Source organism: Lagopus muta, chromosome 7 (genome assembly GCF_023343835.1).
Source record: "Lagopus muta isolate bLagMut1 chromosome 7, bLagMut1 primary, whole genome shotgun sequence".
Classification (NCBI taxonomy): Eukaryota; Metazoa; Chordata; class Aves; order Galliformes; family Phasianidae; genus Lagopus; species Lagopus muta.
Genome location: NC_064439.1, coordinates 24675254 through 24695993, shown reverse-complemented (window position 1 = coordinate 24695993; position 20740 = coordinate 24675254). Strand labels below are relative to the sequence as shown.

Below are 20740 nucleotides of genomic sequence, written 5' to 3'. Positions count from 1 at the left end.
AAAATTAATTTAGTTATGGTACAGCAGAAAATGTGCCATAATGCAGCCTGGGTCCATTTATAAGTCAAGGCAAATAGGAACCACCATTTGGGAGGGCCACGCTCCTCTGAGCTACCAGACACTCCCCAAGCTTACATCAGCTGCTCTCCATGGCAGTATTCATCTGCCAGGGCCATTGGTAGATAAACAAGAAAGCCATCCCTTGGTTCGACACCTTCTGCTTGACTTTGCACTTAATGAAGCCCTTCTGTGCATTTTTATCTCCCTGCTATGCCACTTCCTTTCTATGCTCTCGTTACTGCTTTCCACTTTGTTCAGCAGCAGTACAACGTCTCTGCGTTTTTACTGCAGCTCCAAACACGTGCCCTCTGAATGGTATCTCAAGCTGATTTCACAAGGCATTTACGTGAAGTAACCCAATTTTGTTCCCTACAAATGAGGCACACAGCCATCCCCACAGCTGGGCCAGATGAGGGCCTCAGAACTGGCTGCAGTGCTGCTACTTTACCCGATGTTCTGCTGAGAGCTGGGTTTGTTCAGCAGGCAGGAAACGCCAACACGTGTGTGTGCGGTGTAGGAGGGAGTGCCTTGTTTTGTACCAGCTTAGTGAAATGAATCAAATCGTCAGAAAAGCAGACAAGCCACTAGACTGGTGCTAGGTGCAGGAAGAACAGGCCTGCAACCACTCTAACTCAGTAGCCCTACCTGCGCCTGAAGCAGAGGCTGCTTGGGTGAAGATCTGTGAGCCTGGCCTCCACTGGTCACTGATCTCACCTCTTTTTTTTTTAAACAGAAGACTGGTGTAAGAACAGTACGTGAAGCTAGAGCTGGGCTGTGCCTTGGAACTGAGGCGAGTGTGGGTACAGGAAGACAAGTATTGCAGACGGTATCACTGATAACTTCAAAAATTAATAAAAAAACAGCAACGCATTGAGCTCAAATATTTCATCACCTATCACACATTAGTCGTGGAACTTCATTACACAAGGTTTTATTATGCAAACGTACCAGTGAAAAAGCACCATTTCTTTGGTGCCATTTTATATGCAGTATATTTGTGATGGGTTTCTCCAGGGGCAGGTACTGTTTTCAAGTTCTTCATCTTACTTTGAAATTATCCAGAATTAGGACATTCTTTTAAAAAATCTTTAGAGCAGAAGCTCCTGGCGTTTTGAAGTTACAATAGCAGAGCAGCACCCCCACGGAGAAAAAGAACAAAATGAACTAAGGTGATTGAAAAAAAAAAATCACCTTATGCTTGTCCAATGGAATTTAATGTTACTTTAAGTTGCAGCCTGGGATTTAGTTCAAAATGCTATGTTGTGCATACCCTAAATTTCATTTGCTTTTGATTCTACAGGATACTCCACAGGATATCTGTACATTTCCAAACAACTATTTTAGGACAGTCACAATTCCCAGGATGTTTCCACTGTTGCCCAGAATTTCACTTTAATTACCTCCACAGTGGACAAAGGTCTTAAAACATCGCAGAAGGGAAAAAAAAAAACCAACTCAGAAACAGTTATAAGTATGCAAACCAGAGACAAAACAGTGAAGTTAAACATTAACTTCTGGACAAGGTTGGCATGCTCTTACCTGATGGCAGCGTGTTGTGCTATGCTCATTGGGCCAGACTGCCCTGACAAAAGACTACCTTCATGTAGCTGCACTGGCTCAGAAGCAGATACAAAATACACCCCAAGCCTCTGCAACTCAGACATATTTATTTGACTTCTTTTTGTGCCTGATTTCCAACAAGCATCTATTCTTGTGGGCAACATTCCTTTCCGGGTAAAAGAAACGATGCAGATCAAGTTGTTTTCCTCCCACTTTGTTCCCTCTCCATCCAGGGTTTCTGGAGTTGATTTACATTAGAATTACATTTGCATCTCTCTATTTTAAATCAGGCCCATTATTTCCTTCCTTTTAATTGTTTATGGTGGCTGAGGAAAGAGGAAGGATTTATTTTTCTTTTTTTCCTTCTCAGATAACTAGAAAAGTACAACCAAGTAATGTATGCTTTGTAATATAAAATTTAAAATCACCAATTAAACAGAGTAAAGAGCAGCAGCATCAAACTTCCTGGTATCATTAGAAAACTTAGTACATCTATCAAAATTCTACTGAACATCTATTTGGCATTAGTCTTCCTGAAAGCAACTCCACTACAAAAAAATGGCCATGTAATTCGGGGACTAAATGGAAATGTGCTCCTTTCCCAAAAGCTTTGACATGTGATGCTTGGAAAAGCTGCAGAGGAGCCAGAAATTCCAGATAACAGAGCTCTTCCACATAATGTTACTGCTTCCCTTAATTGTGTTTCCCTTAAAATACCTTTGTATCCTCTCATGGGGTTTGATACTGGTCCTATGAAAAGCAGTTAGCTTTAGCGATGCAAGATCAGGCCTACTATAAGGAAAGTTCTACTACCCATATGCTGCAAACAAGTTTGAGACAGATAAACTAGATGATGCAATATAAGGAATTCAATGAAGGTACCTAAATTAGAGCCTAGTAAGTTTATATGGTTACCAAAACTATCTGGGGGGCAATTCAAGGTATTGAAGCAGAAACACAAAATGTTTTGTAGCAAGATTTGACTTTGTTACAAGAGCTCTTGATTTGTTTATAACTGCTTTCTCTCTGAATGTAACACAACAATGCTTCTTTGCTTCCCTGTTTATCCAACTTAGATCACTGCTATTATTCTGGTGCGGAGGAAAAGGAAAGGAAGAAACATTAATCACATCCTTACTTGCCAACTTTGAACTGATAGTTTGAAAGTAATTAGATTGAATAAGGATAGCTGTACCTAGATCATCAAGCCTACAATTACATTGTCCCTGCTATTTACCACAACACACACACAGCTAGGTATGTACTCCTTTTATACAAAACAGTACCACTCGTCTGTTTTGTTGCTGTTGTTGTTTTAATCTATCAGTTATCAGAACATACAGACAGATTTCTTTGCAAGAAAATAAGATCAGTCTCCTTCCCCAAGCCCCCTCTTTTTAGTTTAACTTCATGACTTCTGATCTATTAACTGCCTCAGTTTTGTGATTCTTTGTATAGTCTTTATGCTGCAGAGACAGATGATGTTTCTTTGTTAAATGCTTTGCTGTTTCCCGTTGTGAGAAATTAATTGACTGTTACTATTCAAGTCCTAACAAACAGCATTACTACTGTCCTTTGCTAATTACGCCATGCCTGTGTTTTACATCACATTTCACACTACATTTGTTTTTCTACTTTATATTTTAGGGAAGCTTATTTGTAAGAACGTGCATTTTTGTTCATATTATCTTGACCTAGCAGACCAGATCTGATTGCTTTTTAAACGTATGCTAATAATTGCCTTGGAAACAACAGACAAATACAAGTGCTGCATTCAGCGTGACTGCAAGAAAAGTTAAATTGAGCTGCCACTTTGAATAAGCTCAACTTGCCATTTTTAAATGCATATTTTCCTATGGTCCCAGTGATTATATAATGGATCTACCTCTGTGGTACTAATGTCTGATGATCTCACACAAAAAAAATAAGCCTAGCCTGTTGGAGAACTCAAACAGTAGATTATGGCGACCATAAAATGGCTGGTCAAGAAAGAGTGAAGGGTAAAATAGCTAAGACAGCCTCTTAGTATTGCCATGCACACTACTCAGGCAACTAGCAGTAGTTTGTCAAAAATATACAGGATCTTTCTACTATTTTTGCAACAATTAATTCATATGAATTCAAAATAAAAGTACTAATATACGTAACTGCTAAAAGATCAAGTCATAAAAAAGAAATTGTTCTGGCTTTCAGACAAAAGTGTTTCTGAAAATTAGCTTCATAACAGGGTGCTGTAAGAAAAAGAGAAAGATTAAAAGGAATGTATTGGCCAGATTGAGGAGGAAAAGCAACAGACATCTTTTCCTTTTTGAAGGTTAGATCAAGAATCAGCAAAGATTTTGACTATATGAAAAGACTGGTTCAATGCTGTAACAAAAGTTCATAATTACATACAGTCTTATCTAAGACACATCTTTGATTATCACAGTGTATCTTTTAGACCAGGATTTTGGGGTTTGTTCTCTCAATTTTAACATGGGAAAAAAAGCTGAATCAGTAGGCCTAAGTGCTCGCTGAAGTACAGAGTACAAAAAATTTTGGTAGCTGTTAGAATACAATAAATCTGTGTTAATGGACAAATAACAAGTGTCTCTTAAAAATAACTGCAGCAGTGGTTAGCTGCACTTGTAAAGGCCTAATAACTCGAGAAAGACAAAGTCTACATGCAAAAGTAGGGTAGACAGCCAGAGCAGGCTGACATATTAGGCTTTGGGTCACAGAAGCCCTTTGATACTGAAACTGGAAGCAGCAACTCTGAAAACGAGTGACAAGTGTTAAATTATTCTTTGGAGCTGAGTACAGATTTGCACATTGTTCATAAGAGGTATTTGTTATTTTATCTGATGGACATTAAAAACCATGGCTTCAGGAAAGTTCTTCGTTTTACAGCAATTACAAATGACTCCCTCCTCCCTACAAGACAATGAATCCCTGTCATCTCTCCTCCCACCACATCTCCTTTAAAAACATCAACCATCTTTTTTTTCTTTTCTTTTTTTTTCTTTTTTTGTCCCAGAATGGTTCATTTTACCTACATTTTGAGACACTGTCTCAGCTCCTATCTGGCTGTGGAGCAGCAGCTTTGATTTCCACACCTGAGGAAGGACTCGTCTCTCCAAAAAGCTGTTCTAGTTTTCTGGTTATTAGAAGATATTACCTCTGCCTATGACAGTTGCCCTGCCTAAAGGTCTTCTACCAAACAAACTCATAAAGTAAGTAAAATAAAACCTAAATGAATAAGAAATAATTCTGAAAGACAAACTCTATGCCAGTTGCAGAGAGATCAGGTTACCTCAGAGTTACAACTGTTCAACATTTCCTTTCCAAAGCAGAAGCTTCCAATACATGTAAGGATGTTTTCATACACTGTGGTTTACTGAGAGAAAATCTGAAGTAAAAATTCAAAGACTAATCTGCTTTTGAAACACAAAGCAAATTTAATGAGATATCTGTAATTTTGAGTTCAAAGATGTTAGAGTGAATAGTCCATAACATACAGCAAAGACCATTTTTAAGGACAGAAAGTGACATAAAGGTAGATCTTAAATATTCCTATCTGAAAACAGCCTGCTGCCATTAATTAGAGCCATTATTGTGATGTGCACAGACAAACAATTAACACAGTGTAATCAAGCCTTAACTTCTGCATTTCCAGAGTTCAGTTCTCAGTTCCATAACTGACACCATCTGGCCCAAGCTTCGCATATCGTCTCTCGCCATGTCACAGGACAGTAAGCTGATCTCCTTCTATGATAAAGTCACCCGCTTCATGACCACGGCATCAATTCATATGCTAATTCTGTAATCAAAAAGTCTCCATGGAATGCACAAAAATTTTCAGTTCTGATCCCTACGCTGTCTGTGTGCATAGCTTGAACATCATTTCAGCTGAGACCATGACAATTTGCTCTAGATAACTCAGTGACTAATGCCAAAGTCATTCTGAACTTTTCTCACTACACCTCAATGCTGCCCTTTCCACATCAGCTCTTTACTCCGACTAAGCCTTCACCGTCTTCATTGCTGCTATTTTTCTTTCCAAATTTGTTAATGAAAATAACATCATCAGGTTTCTCTGTGATAAACTTCCTGATGCCATCAGCCATAAGTGGGAAAAACTATAAAACAAAATCCATAACAGTTTTCAAGACAGTTCCCAAAATTCTGCTACCAAATTGCCAACCGACAACAACCACCACAACTTTACTTCTGAAAAATCAAGCAAGCAAACAACAACAAAAGTTCATATTTCTCTTTATTATGCAACTCATCTATCTTTCAGATGACGAATTCTTGGGACGGGGTCTTTTGGTGATACGTACTCACCTTTCATAACATAGCATAAAGAAGTTAGCTACTAGACAAAACCAGGCCATCACCAAACAGGAATGACAACTACACGCTGGTATTATTTAAATAAGAACTGCAACATAGCTTTTATTACAAAGACTAATGGAATGGGATGAAAAAAAGAATAAATAACTGCAGCTATAATTTTCTGGAAGCTAGGTGCAACGTTTTTTATTGCATCCCTGAAAAAGGAAAAGTGTCTGGCTTTAGCCTTTAACACATCCATGTCCAATAGAGAAATTAAGCTAGTTTAGCACCTTGTATTTTGCCTAACGGACTATTTCTGCTCAAGCTATAAGGCTCTGCACCAGCACAATAAGATTGTATTTAAAAAAAAAAAAAAGTAGAAAAAAGAGTTTTGTTTCAGCAAGGACTTCAGAATAAGATTCTCAGAAAATAATCCAATATCTGTTCCTCTAATGACTAGCCAGCAGGAGTATTCAGGCACAGTGTAATCACTCCTCCACCATACCCAACACTACTGCATTAAACTGTAATTCAGTTGACCTGCTGCTGAGAGTCACTTTTTACATTCGAGTTCTGTGGATGATGATAGTGCACTCAATGACGCTACAAAACAAAGAACATGCCCTTACCAGCTGGACATATCTATCTACTACATAGATAATGGGCTTGATGCTTGATAAACATGAAGATTACTTCAGCAAAGCTCTACAAGAACACCGTTTATGCAGGAAAGTGGTTACTTTTCTTTCTCATTCTGTACTTTCCTTCATTTGATGCTTGCATTTTGTCTGAAAATTGGACTGCTTACAGATTTTTAAAGTACACGTGCACATCAAAGTGAGATTGAATTACTGACAAACTACAACATAATTTTTAAAATTATGTCTGCTGAAGTCTGAAATATATTTTGGTGTCAGTATTTGCATGGCTTCTTTAGGTTAGTGAGCAGTGACAGTACCACGAGTAGTTGCTCTGAACTGCCCTGCACCCAGTGGTGTGTTCTTTGAACAGGGCTTGTGAAGGCTGAAGTTTTATACTGATCAATTAAAGCTGTATGGGTGTCAAATAAAATCAGCTTTTTTCAATTTTAAGGAAAATCTTACTTTAAAATGCACGGGCTTGGGGTTTTTCTTAATGTTCTTATTTCATGTGGTAATTGAATGATGGGATTCTCACAAGCATGAGTGAAGGAACAAATTATTCTCCGCTCCAGTGTGTTGCTTGCTTCATTTGAAATTAATTAGCTGAAGCCTAGATTCTAGATGTCTTCTCATAAAGCACCAAGTGTCTTTAATTGGCAGACTTCATTCTGTTTACTGCAGCATAGAGTCCGTACTAAGTCACCAAAACCACTTGTGCTATTACCAATGTAAATATTGAGCCTTTACTGCACAAAAAGCTCACTCCAGCTGAGTCCTGACTTGTACAGACTACAGACAGCTTCAAAGTTTAATATCATGCAGAGATTTCAACTTCAATAAATTGATAAGACAGAAATCAGAATTTTCAACATTATAATAATTATTTTCAAGAGTACACTGCATGGATGTATGATTAAAAGCCAAAACAGACCTTAACCCTGTAGTAACACTACAATGACTTACCGAATACAAAACTCAACCAGAGATCTCAGCAAAGTCCATTTACTTTTAATACATTATTTGGGACCAGCTGAGCACAAAAGTGAAAGAAAAGATCATAGATGAGATTCTTTGCTAGCTAAACATGCTTATCACAGGATGTAGTAGGAAATTAACCTGGTTCACCATGCAAATTTACAATTAAAGCAAACAAACAAAAACGAAACCATCAACACTCATAAATTAGGATACAATTCTAAAAGGAAAACAATTAGTAGTAAAAGTATGGATTTCCCCATACCTTCCGAGTTGGTAGATGCAGTCCTTAATGGCAAAAAAATAGATAACAATCAGACAAGCTCTTTAGCAAACATTTAGATGGAACTATTACAGACCAAGAGTACAACCTTTCACTGCAGCAGACTTGTGACATTTCGTGAGCAAACAAAGAAAAAAATCAAAACCAAAAGAGAATCATTCAAAATATTCCACATGTGCAATTTCAGCGGCTTTCCCAAAATCAGCAGCTAACCAGAGATACGATGGCAAAAATCAAATGTAAATATATCTGACAACAATTTATTACATGCTTTACCTATTTTACCTTTTAAGTTGACATCTACAGGACTTCCTAGTTAATGGAAAACTTCTCATAAGACTTCTAACATCCAGTTCTGCCAACCTGGTTTATCTTGCTGTGTTTTATTAAATACAGTGAGGGACAAAAAAATGCCATCTCTCCAACTTTTTTGTGTGTGTGTCAGCTACTAATACAAAACACTTTCCGACCATGACAAAACGGAAATGACAGTGGTCTTAATGTTAACAGTGTTAAAATAAATCTTTACAGAATGTGAGAGCACCTATGGCTAAATAAATACTCCTAAGCATCCCCATTCAGCTCAGGTTTTGAACAATATACACACAGTCATATTTTGCTATCAAAATCACACAGCAGGTCTTTCTGAATTCTCTCAATCAAGAAAGTATTCATATTCAGTATATTCAGCTGTAAAAATCAGTGACTTTCTTTTTCATTTGGTTAAAGAGGTTTCCTCAAGAAGTCAACAAATCATTTCATTGGCATGTCCCCAGATCCTCAAATGTTTGTTTCCATCCTATTCTGAACAATCTCTTTATCTGAAGAGTGGGCCAGAACTGTAGATGCCGTTACTGTAAGAACAGTAAATTCCAAGTAAGCACAATATGAAGAATAGGAAAAGATATTCAGATACCCTGCCATATGCAATGCTACAGAGTGCCTTGATAACATACAAGATCTGTCAGTGAAGATCTACAACTAGATCTACATCTATATCAAAATAGATCTACATCTATTTTTTTTCCATATCTTCTGTTTATGTACAAATAGGAAAGGAGATGATTCTAGATGGTGTTCTAAATCAAATAATCTGTCTCTGATCACTTGATCAGTGATAAGCTGCAATATAAAACCAATTAAACACAACTTTGCTTCAGTTTCTAGAGTGGGACTTGGACACACAACTCAAGGAAGAAAGTCTATAACAGTATATGCTTTTTAAGGATGGCAAACTTTGTAACTGTTCGAGTTAAATACTAAGCTTTAAGGAAAGCTCCCAATTTCCATCAAAATGCTTCACTAAAAATAATCACGACAGGGAAAATGATAATGATTGAAAAGAGATTTAAGTGATCATGTTACTAAACCAGCAGGTTTGGATTGGGGGTTTGATGTCCAAAGAAGGCATTTAATGTGAGTTCCTTTCTTTGAACATGCTTAAATGATTGTAAGACATGTGACCTGCAGTTCAAACACAGCCTCCCTGTGTTATATCTTACAGGACTGACACTATAAAGTAAGGTACAGTACAAATTTTGTAGCAGTTACTAGTCATAAATCAAGGTTTTTTAAGTTCTACTGGTCTTATGAAGAGCCCTGTCATCTCTAAAGTCTTTGAAACCACCTGGTTTCCAGACACAAATGAGTTACACATTTGCCCTTGAGTCTGAGGATGTGCTGATATAGCTATGTACTGGCAGACAAGCTCGTTTGCAAACCTTTCTACACAGGCAGGAGTCAAGGCAACCCCTACTTGGACCAGGTAGCTCCACTGCTGTGTCACTGTGCCGAGGTAATCCAAACCTTGCTATCAGCAGGGCAGCAGCTCAAGCACAGTTCCAACACTGTTGCATTTTAATAAGTATGGAAGTCTCATGTACAGAAAACCTGCCTCCAAAATGAACTCAAATCTATCTGGACTTACTACATAGATAACCTAGAGGTAAGTTAAACTGACTGCAAAAGCCACAGGCCATTCAGGAAGAAACACTTTAGAAAATCCACAGCAGTATCACTGTTATTCTCTTTCCTACAAGGTTTTACTAGACCAAATGTACAGCAATAAGAAGCTTAAAAACGCAGCCATGGCCTTGCTCTTTGCTTCTCAGGAACAACCCACAGCTTCACATCCTGGTTCTGATACGTATGAGTAGCAATAAGGTACTGTACTCAAGATGTAAGAGGGCTGGCCTAGCCAAACCTGCTGACATGCTCTTCTTGCAAATTTTGGTGTTCATCTCCCCCTGGTGGACTACGTGCAGAGAAGGGGATCTGCTCCACCAGGGAAGTCCTCTCCTACAGAAGTCCTCTAGAATCCACCTAACTCCACTCATCTTCCAGTTATTACAGAATCTTTGACCTCAATTCACCAACTGGCAAAACCAGCAAGACCATCTGAAGTAAGCAGGTTCTGAGACATCAGCATGGTCAGCATGTTGCCAAGAGGAAAGGGGTAGCTCTTTTTCTGGAACATACACGTGTGCTGAACATGCAGAACAATTATTCTAACAAGTACAGATTTCTAACTAAGAAATCTACTAACAAGTAGATTTCTTCAAACTTATCTGCTGTGGCACTGGAAGACTGAGTTCAGTTTATGTATGGATGGGATTGATTGGTAAAAAATAACGCCCACAATGAGTGTAGACATATGAGATCTGGATCAATAACACAGGAGAACAAACAGAACCAGAATTCCTAATAGATTTACTTGTATATTCTCTGAAAGATGCCAAAATACTGTGCTTCCAGTATTGTGCAAATGCTACAGGATACTCATCAACTGAAGCATGTAAGGACAATGAAAAGTCAATCAATCTTCCTCAGCTGATAACAGCATTAAGCCTTCGCCAGCACAGCCAACAGAAGCTGTCTATACCAGACCTACACTCAATTTCTAGATCTACTCAAGACAATCAATCTCATTAACTTTTTGCAGCTCCCTCTCTTTTATGCAGAACATTTCCTTATATTACTTTTCCTCCATATTCCCTGCAATCCCTCAGTGCTTCAGGTGAAGGAGCTGAAAGAGAACATATGGCTAAATGCTAAAATTAAAATTAAAATTAAAACTTTTGGAAGGCAGCAAAATAAGAAATCATTTTTCTTTTTTCAATTCTCATGTTTGGAAAAATGAGGTTCAACCTATCCATCTTTTTACATGATACATCCAGCAGGACTTTCTCTAGGTTCTTCTTGCTTTGAATCTACTAATAATATGAAGATTTCAGACAATGGGCAATAGTTTTTGGCATTTGCTCTGCCCTTATTCAGCTATTTCCAAAAACCTACCTTCAAAGTGTGGGTAGCACACTTCAGAGCGAGTCTCAACTACAGTCAAATCTGAACTTACAGCAGACAGTGCTTCATGCTTTCATTCTGCATTTTTAAGGCCCCCAAAATTAAGTGATGTTTACTTACTAGAAGGGCTTAAAAGCAACGTAGACAATGTAATGGGTTAACTCCTTCAATATCAAACTAGGTTTATTAACCACACTGTGTTATTCTTACAAGTCACCATAGTGAGCAGACAGTAGGTATCCCCAGTCTGAGTTAGCACAAGCTAAGACTTTCCATTACAAACTTTCAAGGTGACAACTGTTCTCTCTAGTCAGCACTTGTGAATTCCTAAGTACTTACATTTTATTAAAAATAAATTTGAAGTCACTATCTGTACGCAATATTAAACACCTTATCTCAATGTGTCAAGTATACAAAACTGTTTAACTTTCTACCAACTGCCATTAATCATATCAAGCCTTTGCAGTTCTTAGTGAAAGCTAACTCAGTAAACATGGAGGGAAAAAAAAAAAAAGGAAGTCTGTATATGAAGAACAGAAATACAGATGACTTCATTTTTTCTGGAGATTTACAGATTTTTTTTGCAGCCTGACAAAAGGTTCCAACTTCACCTGAGTCTGCTGACAATCAGCTGTCTTTAATACCAGAACCAGAATAAGTTTTCCAACCTTCTTCAATCTGAATTCACTGTGGGACACAGCACATGAACTTCATTCCTCTGAAAAAGCCTGCTTTCACTCCATTTGTGAGAAAGTTCTGATTTAAAAAACATGCTTTTTTAAATGTATTAAGGTGATGTAGTAAGCACTTCAAGCATACCAGTAAAACCACCTACACTTCAGCTGAGAACACCCAGCTTGAACACCAAATTCGTAATGGGCACACAGATGCATCCGTAGACACGCAAACATTATGTCAGTATTTTCATAAACATCAATCTATTTAAGGATCCGCTTGCTTTGGACATTTGTCTTTTAGTTAGGTTGCTCTGAAGCTTCCAAACAATAGACCGGTCTTTATTTTCTACTACGTATCATAGAATGATAGAATGGTTTGGGTTAGAAGGGACCTTTAAGATCATCTAGTTCCAACCCCCTGCTATAGACCAGGTTGCTCACAGCTCTATCCAGCCTCTCCTTGAATGCTTCCAGGGTGGGGGCATCCACAGCCTCTCTGGGCAACCTGTTCCCAGTGTCTCAACAAGAACTTTTTCCTAATATCTAATCAAAATCTACCCTCTTCCAACTTAAAACCATTTCCCCTCGTCCTGTCACTACTTGCCCTTATAAAATGCCCCTCTCCAGCTTTCCTCTACTGCTTCATCCACCTATTCTCAGTAACCGCCGCTACAATTCCAGGTAGCAATGTGTGCTCTCACAAAAAGGCAGTGACATTCTGCTCCTTTTATAGGACTTCTCATAGCCCATGCTTTTTTTAAACGTTTCTCTTTTATACTTATTTTTTCTCTTAAAAGACTCACTTTGAGATCTCAAACCATCCAGACACCTAGCACAGAGATTTGCAAAAGCAAGCAACTTCCTTCTTCTGAATGAAACATCTATGAAACATCATTGGCTTACCATACACACAAGTCATCTTCCAGCGCATGGCTGCTCTAACATAGGTGGGCTCAAGTTGCTCCTACTCAAACACATCCACTCACCAGAGACAGATTATGAATTCACCTTATGTTTTTTAAGGAGTGCAAAGCTTTTGTTTAAACAAACAAACACAAACCCCCTCCAAATATACTGAACCAATACAAAAGAGGTGGTATCAATGCACTATAACAAGATTTCACTTGTGCTTGTGAGATAAGCTTAGCTACAGCTACTCGAGATTTTGTAAGCATAAAAAAAGGATCTACCAGGTCTACCAACTGACATACACAATGTTGTTATAGCAATAAAAGAACACCTTGCTGAACCACCCAATTTTAAAAGAAAAATAACATAAGCTCAGCATGAAAATCTAAGATTTTTTGGGTTTTAATAAAGTTTTATGTAAAGGCTACAACGAATGAAAAGGTTTTGACAAGTTGAGAACTGCTCCTAAAAGAAAAAGTTAGCTTAGAATAACAATACGTACCCTTTCACAGGTACAAAAAACATAGGTTTTCACACTTGTGTGGCTCGTGTGTTTTTCTTTGTTACTCATTAATAATTTTATGATTGCTGTACTAATTAAGCTTCAGGGAAGTTTCAAGAATAGAGCTGCTAACCCAGCTCCATGCAAGGAAGGGTGACATGATTGAAGCAGCCGCTCATGCCACTGTTGCCCACCAGCAGCCCAAAGCCAAGCACTTTGCTGGGCTTATCCAAGAGCAACTCCTGAGCTACATTGGTGGCTGCATGATTTCAGACTAACCCATCCCCAGTGTGACACCTCTCAACCAACTCTAAGACCAAATTTAAAGGAGTGATCTGAAGGGGGCATTAAAGGACTGACGCAAGGAAAAAAAAAAAAAAAAGAGAGAGAGAGAGAGAGAAATGAGCTAAGGTTAGTGAGGAGAAAGTCAGAGAAGACCAGGTTTTATCAGTTTTGCTCGTAATGCAGCTACCAGCTACTGTGAAAGGGGTTCTTCCTTTCAGAGCCATTGTCCATTGCTTATTACTGTAGACTGCACTTGTGTTACTGACAAAATACATAATTTTCATACTATTTAAAAGCAGGCAAGCTAATGATTCACTAGATGATGATACATTTAGAAAGCATAACTGTCCTATTTAGAATTTCAACTTTTTCATTTAGAAATGAATATTCAGATAGAAATACTGTACAAGTTTACGGGTTGTTTTTTTTTTTTTTTTAATTTATATCTAATTAGCTTTCACTGGAAATAAAAACAAATATGAAATGTATAGTTTTTCCTATCAACAAAGAAATATACTATTTAGTTTCCAAAATCACTTATGTTTCTAGCCCAAGAATATATCGCATTTCTTTGTGAATGATCCGTGGAAAATTATTTTCCTCCTTAAAAACCAATGAGCAAAACATGCCCAATTCTTTTGGATAAGATAAACTTTATTTTGTACCACAAGGACTGCTCTGAAAGTAACATCCATTATTATGTTAGTCCACGACATCAGAGGCAGATGTCAGTGGAACAGCAGTAAGGCTGCAACAGATGGCAGCACAGGGGCAGCCTGACAAAATGGCGTCTGACATGGGAGCGTGTACAAAGCAAAGGTGTGGAACTGAATTTCTCCATATGGAAAAAATGGCACCCACTGGCATTCACCGATGCGTGCTGAATGTTGATGGAGAACAAACAGTGGATGTGAGCACAGTAAGGTGGTGGGTGGTGCATTTCAGGAGTGGAGACAGCAAGAGCGGGTCACTTTTGCCGGTGCAGATGTTCGTGAGTGCAGCATGCAGGCTCTTGTTCATTGCTGGCAAAAATGCACAGCTAATGGTAGTGATTGTGTTGAAAAAGAATGTTTTGTAGCTGAGAATTTGCTCTGTCTAATAGTGTTGTTGTGCTCTTTGTCAATTCCATGAAAATAAAGAGGAAACTAATGCCTGCTATGTATTTTTCTCGAGTACGGGCACCACTCAGTGCCATAACTCTTTTTTTTTTTTTTTTAGATAAATACGTAACATTCAGCTCTCATTACATCACACTGATTGTTAAAGAGTAAGGCATATGACATAAATGTGAAAAGGAAACGAAGGTATCTTCTAGAACTATTTATAGTAATCCAGTCACACTGAACTGATGGTATTTCCTCCTGTATTGAAAATGCAGACAGCTGCATGCAAAATAGATAGCACCAACTTTCAATTTACACCTAATGCAGAAAATAGTACTGAATCCTACTAGTACAGAAACTTAATATTGCTTTCAGTTTACAACTGGAACGAAAACTTTACTGTGACCAAATTTTGCAAGTAACAATCTGTATGGATAACCATATATTTCTGTGGAACATATTCACATATAAAAACTACTAACAATTACATTCATTTTCTTAAGAATAAAATTTTAGCATTGGTAAAACATTTATTTCAATGAAAGCACTTAGATACAAAATAAATTGTTGGCAGAATGAAGTTGTTTTGTATTTTAATTAAAAGAAGCTGTAAAGCAGGGTTTGTATAACACATCGTTTCTCCCAAATGTCTGGAATCCAGCCAACAGCTATTGGTTTCTCTAAGATTTAAGTCTCCTGAACAGCAGAAGTTGAATTCTGAACTGGGAAAGGTAATAATTTGCATCATGTCTTTGATAAGTTATGCTTTTTCTACCTGTCTACCTACTCATTTTAAAATTTGTTAGCTTTAGGGTCAAAAGGGCACTCTAATTTACATGGACAAACTAATCTAGTGACAGGCCACCTGAAATTGGTTAGTTCAAGAGTAAATTAAAGCCATACTGGGTCCCTTTCACATTTCTTCTCATGTTCCAAAGCATTTACAAAGAATTCAATTCCAGTGGTTGCATCATATGCAATATTTAAAGAAGGCATTATCGTGGAAGATACCGACACATCTCACTACATCCTAGTATGCCTATTGTGAACACCAGAAAGAAAAGATGTTGTGACATTGGATCAGATATTTCACCTTTTTCAGTCTTTTGCTCCTCTGCTTACATATTGTTTGACTGTTCAAAGATCTCCCCTAGAAGATCTCACAGCAGCAAGTCTGAACTGTGAAACTCTGGTTTGCTTCATTACCTTTGAATTTACCTTTGAACCTTTTCAGCTTTTAAGACTGTGCTGAATCCTTCTCCAGTGCATACGCATATTTTAATTTAGACTATTCCTTCAATTCACTGTTATGAAAATAGTTCATTAAACTCAGATTGGGAACTAAAAATCATAAACATATGGCTCACTAGAAATATTCTGTTGAGAAGCAGGTGGTACACATGCAGCAAAATTTTAGTAATGTTCCATGAGAATCAATTCCACAATGTAGTATTTCCTCCAAATTTTATAAAACAGGAAAATAAAGGCAAGAATTATCCCTCCCATGCTAAGATACAGCCAGACTTTAGGGGAAAAAATGTAACCAGACAGTCAGTTTAGAATAAACTAAACATAACAAAATCTCTCCCATCCGAATGCTGTTTATTCAATTTGTATTTACTCAAGCCATTCAATACATCTATGTTGAAATTAACATAAAGATCCAGGACATCTGGATGTTTCAACCATGACTGTATCTCAGATTGTTGTCACCACTGAGAACCTCAAGAGCTCTACCAACTAAAATAATTGCACATAAGGCCAATTTGGAAAAGTAAGAAGGCCACAGACATGACCCTCAACATGCACACCTGCAGCATTTCAAGGAAATCTACAAACTGTACCTAAACTTCTTAACAAACCTCTCAGAGAAACGTCCATCATGCTTAGCTTTGAGGTGCACTGTAAGTACAAATAAGATATCAATACACGACTCCATTTAAGAAGGAAAATTATTTTGTATTAACTAGTATGCCAGCAGAATGGAAGGAGTATAATTTATACATACATAGGTTATATACTTTCCTTTGGATAGGTTTTTGTCTTCAAGTATAAAATCTAAGACTCTTTTATCTATAATAAATATCTATAATAAATCTATAATACATACAGCAGAAGCTAGAAATATGTAGAAGTAGACAGGATTTAAACAACAGGGACTTTTGCACATTTCTGCCTCTGCCTGACTAGCATTCAGCATCTTATGGCCATGTTACTTATTTTGAATACTTGCCCATTTTACTACACAACTAGGTCTCCTACAGGTGATTCAATTTATAATTCAGAATACGCACCCCAGTTAGAAGTGCTGGGTGTTGTGAAGGGAAGAAAGATGGACAAGATTCATGCTATGGTCTACTCTGGCTTGCAGATTATTTCTGGATGCACTTCATATTATATTGATCTGTTTAATTACCTTGAAGAATACACTCTCTTAAAAAACAATCTTCCTGTTTATTTCAACACCAGTTCTGTTCTTCTGAGTGGTTTAACAGCAACAAAAACTATCTGAGACATAGAGTAAAAATAAGAGTCAAACAACTACTCAACAGTACACCAGCTATCATCTGCTTGCAGAACATTGGTACAGTGCATGGCTCAGTTCTTTCAAAAGGGGCAGAAGACACAGGACTCCTGCCTGACACATTAGGTGGACACACTGGCCCTTAACACTCCAAACACCACATAAAAGTACTTACACTATTTTAAGTCACACAGACAGACAACATAATTAATTGTAGGTTGCTCTTCATTTGGCAAAGATAATAGACTACAATTGAGGAAAGTCATCAGCAGGAAAGTGGAAAGAGAGGCTTTAAAGAGGCCCTAAAAGCATGTTCTTTATATCTCACTTTAAGCTTGATCTTCAGAGCCTAGATCAAAAGTGCTGGGACACATTCTCACCAGAAAGGTCTTAACTTCATAATTCATTCTCTGCTCATTAAGTTCATTGACTTTAGGTACAGAACATAAGCAAACAGATGTCTTATGCTGTCAGGAATGTGCTGATGACTTAGAAAAATGTAAACCCACAGGGAGCAGAGGATTCAGAAGTTCCACTGAAACCAAAGGAGGGTGCAGGAAAAGAAAGATAGCAGACAGCACTTAACACGTATGACACCTTCTGAAATCAGAACACAAAAGAATAGAGAGAACATCTTCAGCTTTGAGTCGATGCACCAAATCTAGAGAAAGGAAAGAAAACAAAGTCTTTCTTTTTCAAGAGCAGCTGCTACGAAGGTAAATGCATAAGATAGGGAGCTGAAAGATATTTGTGCTTAATGTACCTGCTGCTCAATGTGAGCTCGTGTTGCCTAGCCAGTAAAAAGTACCAGGAGAATATCTGGCAGGCACAGTGAAGCTCTTTTAATAATGGAAGGAAGCCTGATTCTATTTAAAAACAACTTCCACAGTTGTTTTTAAGCTCCAAGTTTCAAAAAGCATAAAGGAATAAAGTTTATTAAAGATTTTACATTCTGAGGTTCTTAATAATTTCTTCAGAACAAACAGAATCAAAATGTGCTAAACAGCTCTTATTTATTTTCTTATTTAAACACCAAAGATGACCCCTCTTCCTTATAAGCCTCGTTGTCAGCTCTAGTGCCCGTGGAGAGGAAGAAGGTCCATGCTGGTTGGGTCACAAAACCAGTGGCAGAGGGAGCACAGAGGAACTCTGCTGCTTGGAAGCGGTGCCTGCTACCCTCCGCCCAGCAAGGCTTATTTTAACCAAGCTTTGATGGATAATAAATGTGTTCACAGCTGTGACAAGTTGAAGATCATACGTCTGGGTGATATGCAATTATTTTGCCTAAAGTTCTCCCCCTTATTACTCCTAAAATTTTCTTAATATTTCTAAAATGTTAATTTAGTCTAGTAGCAAAGATCTGCGAGTATAGAATTTGACTGCAGTTTAATACTATTTAAAATGAAAAGCATATTATAACAAACCATGGCTCATTATCTTCATGCAGTACACATTTTGCTATCAACAAAAAGATTAGAATGAGTGCGATGTCTGGAAAGGCATATCCAAAACAATAATCTAAAAAAGCAGCTGTCTCAGAAGCCACAAAATGCATTAGGGATCTAAATTCATTAGCTGTAGCTTCTGCAGATGAAAACAAGCATCCCAGATCTGAGTGGGAAGCAGCTTAACTCCTGCCTTCCCATGCAGCACGCTCCAAGCACAATGGGCACCTTCTCTTGAAAAGAAAAATGGGACCCTAGAGCAAATCCCACCTTCTCTCCTTCATCTTCTGACCAGCCTACTCAAGATGCAATGAACGTGAGCTTTGGGCTCCACAGCCTGAAGGTATTCTCCAGCTCCTGTTCATCACAGGAGCCCTCCCAGTCAGCTATGCTCACACTTGCTTGAGGAACCTTTCTCCCTTCCATTTGAAGCTGGATCTGGTCCTTTCACACAGAAAGGAAAAGGTGCCTGGAACAGAGTTAAACCATCAAATGTAATGCTTACAAGTTGGCAGCAAGCACATGTCTCTTCGTGCTATTTATGTTTATTTTTAATCATCTCCATTAAAGAAAACAAAAATCAAAGAGCACAACAGACACAGGGTAGGGAGTAGACACCAATATTCCATTTTCCTTACTCCAAGGTCACTGCAATTCGATGATTAATGCAGCGTAACAGAAGCTCATATATCTTGCACTACTGGAGTAGAATCACTGTGCAGCCAAAGTAAACAGAAGTGGTCCTTCCAACTGGACTGTTTCACACGTTGATGCTAGAAGATGTGCTAAGCCCATGCAGAACTAGACTTTGAGGTTGTTGGATGAACGCTCCAATAAGCACAAGTATGCATTTCAAGAAGAACATTCTGTAACTTCAGGTTTTGTTTTGAATCAAGTAGACGGATGTGTTTGACATACAGTGCTTTGACTCTGACAATTCAGCTCCACAGCACACCAAGAATACAAGCTTTCTCCTTTGCTAGTGGGTCATCTTAGGCAAATATGCTCAAAACATTTTGAGAACTGGATTTCAGAAATGCTGAATTCAATTTCTTGGATTGGCCTTCCCTAATTTTGTATAATGCAGCGCACAAGTTGGAAACTGCTCCTGGTTCTCAGCTCCAGTTTACAGAGCAGTAAAGTAGGAGAAAATTTTTCTAAGTTCATAGCCAGTACACACAGCTGAAATTTATATCCAGTTCCCCATCCAAATGAAGGGTGCACTGGTATGTGTATTTAATATCCATGTTTTAAAATATACTGACTGCTTTCTACAATATCTGTACTAATGCTTCAATAAGGCAAATCTTCCTTAGAAACAGCATTCCAACACTGCAAGACTTAAACTTGAAATTATTCAGGAGGAATTCAGGCAGGTTCCCTTTAAAAAAAAAAAAAAAGAAAAGAAAGAAAAGAAATAACTGAATTCCCATTCTCTGCCTCTCAAAAAAGGGGAAGAAAAATCATGAAAACTGAAAGAAGAATAAAAATTAATCCTATGGGTTCTAAGTTGTTCCTCTCCCTTACTCACCCTGTAATAGGAAACCTATGAGCTTGAGCTCCTCAATAACTGCATGTCTGTACAGGTCTCAGTAAAGAAAGCTTTAGAATGATATGGTCTATCAGACCAAATCCTCTCCCTGCCCCCCACTCCCCTAAGGAAAATCTCTGCGACTCTGAAACATTTTAAGGAAGTTTGCCTGCTTTCAACTGAAAAAGTGAGTTTATTTTACATATGTAATGGTAGACAGATGCTTAAAGACTTGGTCATTAGTCTGGAGGCAGCTGGAGGAAAAAAGAAAGACAGACACTATGCCCACTCTCCCCTCCACCCCCCTCTGATCTCCCCATCAAAGCTAACCAAAAGACACCCTCACAACTGATAGTACTACTTTGAGCTCCCTCTCCAGTTTGTACTCATTCTCATAGACAATATTAAAAAAAAAATAAAGAAAAGAGTAAAGAAAAGAGTGAAGTGATCGTGGGCACCCATCCACCGTAAAAATAACTGCGGAACTGACATCATGCACCCCTAATTTATAGGGGGGAAGTGGCATGAAAAAACTGAAGCACATTCAGCTGCTCGAGCAGTGATCAGAAAGCACGCTGTATTTTTGGCAAGCACCAAAGATGTGTTATGGCAAAAGCAAAAGACA

The 20740-nt window shown here is 38.1% G+C and overlaps 1 protein-coding gene across 3 annotated transcripts in view; it reads right to left on the bottom strand.

Moving 5' to 3' along the window:
* The window catches only part of UMAD1 (UBAP1-MVB12-associated (UMA) domain containing 1), a 68607-nt gene that overhangs the window by 35783 nt on the left and 12084 nt on the right, over window positions 1-20740 (bottom strand). The window contains exons 1-2 of one of the 3 annotated variants that reach the window (XM_048951848.1): window positions 7925-7965; window positions 7819-7841 (exon numbers count right to left, since the gene is read on the bottom strand). The exons of the other annotated variants lie outside the window; for them this stretch is intronic. Coding sequence (XP_048807805.1) covers window positions 7819-7841; window positions 7925-7950 — 49 coding nt within the window. The 5' untranslated portion in view covers window positions 7951-7965. Of the gene's footprint in view, window positions 1-7818; window positions 7842-7924; window positions 7966-20740 lie in introns of those variants that run through there. 3 annotated transcript variants of the gene reach the window in all.